A 551-nucleotide genomic window follows, 5' to 3' on the forward strand; every position below is an offset into this window, starting at 1 on the left:
ATGCCCTGGACCAGTTCTTCTGTGAAATCCCCCAGATCCTCAAGCTCTCCTGCTCAGGTGCCTACCTCAGAGAAGTTGGCCTTGTTGTATTTACACTCTGTTTAGATTTGGGATGTTTTGTTTTCATTGTGGTGTCCTATGTGCAGATCTTCAGGGCCGTGCTGAGGATCCCCTCTGAGCAGGGACGGCACAAAGCCTTTTCCATGTGCCTCCCTCACCTGGCTGTGGTCTCTCTGTTTCTCAGCACTGGCATGTTTGCCCACCTGAATCCCCCCTCCATTTCCTCCCCATTCCCTGATCTGGTGCTGGCAGTACTGTACGCGGTGGTGCCTCCAGCAGTGAACCCCCTCATCTACAGCATGAGGAACCAGGAGCTCAAGGATGCCCTGTGGAAACTGGCCCAATGGACACTGTTTCACTGGCAATAACCTGCCTCCTCTTCTTTGAGTATTTCCCAGAGTATATCTTGAGCCATGAGTCTACGGTTTTCTCTTGTGATAGTTTTCTGGGTTTCTACTATGGGTCTTGGGGTTTGCTCCAGTTTTGTCTTA

General features: G+C 51.0%; 1 protein-coding gene across 1 annotated transcript in view; it reads left to right on the forward strand.

The window, feature by feature from the left end:
• Window positions 1-428, forward strand: part of LOC104468845 (olfactory receptor 14C36-like) — a 924-nt gene extending 496 nt beyond the window's left edge. Inside the window, exon 2 of the mRNA XM_010083110.1 lies at window positions 6-428. Within this exon, the coding sequence (XP_010081412.1) occupies window positions 6-428 (423 nt within the window). The remainder of the gene's footprint in view (window positions 1-5) is intronic.
• Window positions 429-551: the final 123 nt, after the last annotated feature.

The sequence above is a fragment of the Pterocles gutturalis genome, unplaced genomic scaffold, assembly GCF_000699245.1.
Source record: "Pterocles gutturalis isolate BGI_N339 unplaced genomic scaffold, ASM69924v1 scaffold20395, whole genome shotgun sequence".
Classification (NCBI taxonomy): Eukaryota; Metazoa; Chordata; class Aves; order Pterocliformes; family Pteroclidae; genus Pterocles; species Pterocles gutturalis.